The following is a 2,981-nucleotide window of genomic DNA, read 5'->3' on the forward strand; positions in this document are numbered from 1 at the left end:
ACAAATTACTATGTTATTGATTTTTAAGTAAATGTTAGATTTGTAACAATATTATTTGGATTTGTTTAAATTTCATAATTTGTGAGATATTGGATGCATAAATGCATGAGTTAAATCTTTTAAATGATGCTAGGGACCTTGATCAAACTATTTAAACAAATAAGGTTTTATTCTAACAACTAGGTTGATTATAGACCGAAACTAAAATAACTCTTTTATTTTTTATTGTCGAAATAGGACTCTTCTTTCTTTTAGTGAAGGAAACACTTGAGATTCGAAAGGAGGAGGTTGAGATTCTTAAATTTATCTCGAGCTATGACACGATGGAAATGTACGAGACTGAGTTCAAGGGCCTACAAGCTCCACTGTTAGATAACAAATAGAGTACTCAAATACTATTATCTGGTGATATGAGCAATAAAGGAAGAAAACTCCATGTGAGAAGCTTCACCTGCAACCCTCGACTGGCGGACGGCAGCCCCCAACTCCGCCGCCCTCTTCCTTATCTCCTCCCCTTCTTTAGACCCCATAAATTTCTGCACACCATTTTTAACGTTCTGTGACGTGACAAGCTCATCCCTCTTATCCCAATCCCTCATCACAAACCCAACTCTAAGCAACTTTGTGATCAAAACAGTGTTCCTTGGTTGGTCAGAGTGCATTGGCCAAGCTGCTATAGGGACCCCCATGGTGATGCTCTCCAGGCATGAGTTCCACCCACAGTGACTCAGAAACCCTCCTGTTGATTTGTGGGACAGGATTTCCAACTGTGGGACCCAGTCTCTAACCACCAATCCCCTACCTTTGATTCTCTCTTCAAATCCTTGTGGCAGCTCAGCCCTTCTAACCTCCCCACCATTGAAAAGGTCACCCTTATCAGCATCCCGCAAAACCCAAATGAACCTTTGCTTGCTTTCCTCCAACCCAATTGCCAGCTCTTGAATCTGCTCATCTTTCATGGCTGTGGTGGTCCCAAAAGACACATACATCACTGACCTTTGTTCTTGTTTGTCCAACCATTCCAAACACATATGTCTACTACTATTTGAATTGTTATTAGGGTACGCAACCGTTGTAGGGTTGAATGGCCCTATGGCCCAATGCTTCTTCTGATCACCAATCCTGTTGAGTAAATCCATGTATGGTCCTTCAATGGTTCTACTAGTGTTGTGAAGGTTCCCTGCGTTGTTCAACTTTTGGTATTTATGTTGTTCACCAATGAAATTCCTGAACTCAACAGTGAAACAACCTTCGAGAGATGGGATGCCGTCTGGGAGCTTGACATCGAGCTCCTCGAGCTTTTTCGGCTTTCCGATTACTTCCCACAAGTACAAAAAAATCGTAAAGGCAGAGACGGAGTGGAAAGTGTAGGACTCTCCGTTTGGTATAGAAGCAACATCTTGAATGATTGAAGCCATCATGGAGTCGTGGATGACGATGACCCTTCTTCCCTTGAGTGACAACTCGCGTAAGAGCTTCGCCAGGGGCTGGCGGAGGTGGGCGGTGGCTTCGAAGGAGGGTTGGAGATGAGAAGGAAACTTGTTTGTAGCATTGGGGTTAGGAGGAGGGGAGAGGAAAGGAGGCGTTGGGAAGTCATGGAATTGTATCTTGTTGGAGACTGAGGTTTGATCCCAACCGTGGGCTCGGAGCTTGGCTTGGCGGTTGTGAGTGGCGGCACCAACGTAGTGGACGGGGATATTGTAGGCGGAGATGAGGCGAGAGAGGTGGAGGAGTTGGTTGAGGTGACCTTGTGCTGGCAACGGCACCATGACAACTACCACTTGGGATTGGTTTTGATGGTGTTGGTCACCGTCAGCCATATATGATACATCAATGAAATGAGACTTGGATGAAAGTGTTAATATGCTTAAATGATTTCAGTTTTGAGATGAATCTGAAGTGGGTTTGAGGTTCTATTTATAGAACCAAATTGGGATTTTAAAACGTATATATATTATTAACATGGTTTCATTGGTCATGGACATCACTATGAATCTAATAACATTTATAAGCTTTTATTCCTTTAACTTTTGTTTTGGTGTTGTTATTGATAGTCTAAAATTTTACATCTAAAAACAAAAACGCACTAGTAATGAAGGAAAAATAACTTTTGAAAGTGCCAATAATATATCTCTCATAAAAAGTTATTGACACTTCCAAAAAATTTATATTGTTATTAGCACTCCAAAAATCTCATTCTACATTCCTTACAAGTATATTTTTCTTTCTAATTATAGAAAGTTTAAAGTGTGAAATGAGATTTTTGAAGTGCTAATAATAATTCCCTTATTTTTACAATTGTAAATTTTTCTTTGGCGCGGATAATTTACAATCAAATTTCATGAAAATGAGTTATTAATTGCATCTTAGGTGAAAAGGTCAAAACTCATAGGTCAAATTATCTTAAGAAAAAAAGGTTGGCTAAAATATAAAAATCCATGTCCCTTTCACTCTTTTTGTCCTTAGCCATCGGCACTATAAAAGTTATCCATTTTTGGATTTAAAAAGTTGCCATTTCTCATTTGTTAAATAAACAACAATGGCATCAAGAAAGATACATACAGACCCACCCCTTAGCCAGATCCGTCGCCACCTTTCTGCCACCTTTGCCCCTGTCGTTTTCTGACATACCACTTGTGAGTAATCTCATTCAAAAGTTTTGGTTTTCTTAGATTGCTTAAACAGTAGGGTTTCTGTGCTTCGTTTTTCATTTTTTTTTCGGTTACTTGATGGTTGCATGTTGCCAGACTGAGTTTATTGGTGGGTTGGGGAGGTTGATAAGCATTGTTCCTTTGGTAGCTAAGTTGAACTTGAGGGGTACCGTCACCACTTTCACTCGATGCTAGCTAGGAAATTTGTCAGCCAACTCGAGGGTCCACCAAATTCAGAGTCTTTTATGACTACGAAAATGGTTGCGAATGGGATTGGACAGCCGACTTCATGTCTCCACTCTCGCTATATAACTTGGGTTTAACTTGTCT

At 40.3% G+C, this 2,981-nt stretch overlaps 1 protein-coding gene across 1 annotated transcript; it reads right to left on the reverse strand.

The window, feature by feature from the left end:
• Positions 1 to 202: 202 nt before the first annotated feature.
• Positions 203 to 1,894, reverse strand: LOC137746203 (zeatin O-glucosyltransferase-like). The gene has a single exon (XM_068486277.1). It carries the CDS (start codon positions 1,818 to 1,820, stop codon positions 399 to 401), a length of 1,422 nt encoding a protein of 473 aa, XP_068342378.1. The 5' UTR covers positions 1,821 to 1,894; the 3' UTR covers positions 203 to 398.
• Positions 1,895 to 2,981: the final 1,087 nt, after the last annotated feature.

Source organism: Pyrus communis, chromosome 9 (genome assembly GCF_963583255.1).
Source record: "Pyrus communis chromosome 9, drPyrComm1.1, whole genome shotgun sequence".
Lineage (NCBI taxonomy): Eukaryota > Viridiplantae > Streptophyta > Magnoliopsida > Rosales > Rosaceae > Pyrus > Pyrus communis.

What these genes read in the sequence shown, in the direction of transcription:
- LOC137746203 (XM_068486277.1), bottom strand. Translation starts at nt 1,820, where the DNA reads ATGGCTGACGGTGACCAACACCATCAAAACCAATCCCAAGTGGTAGTT.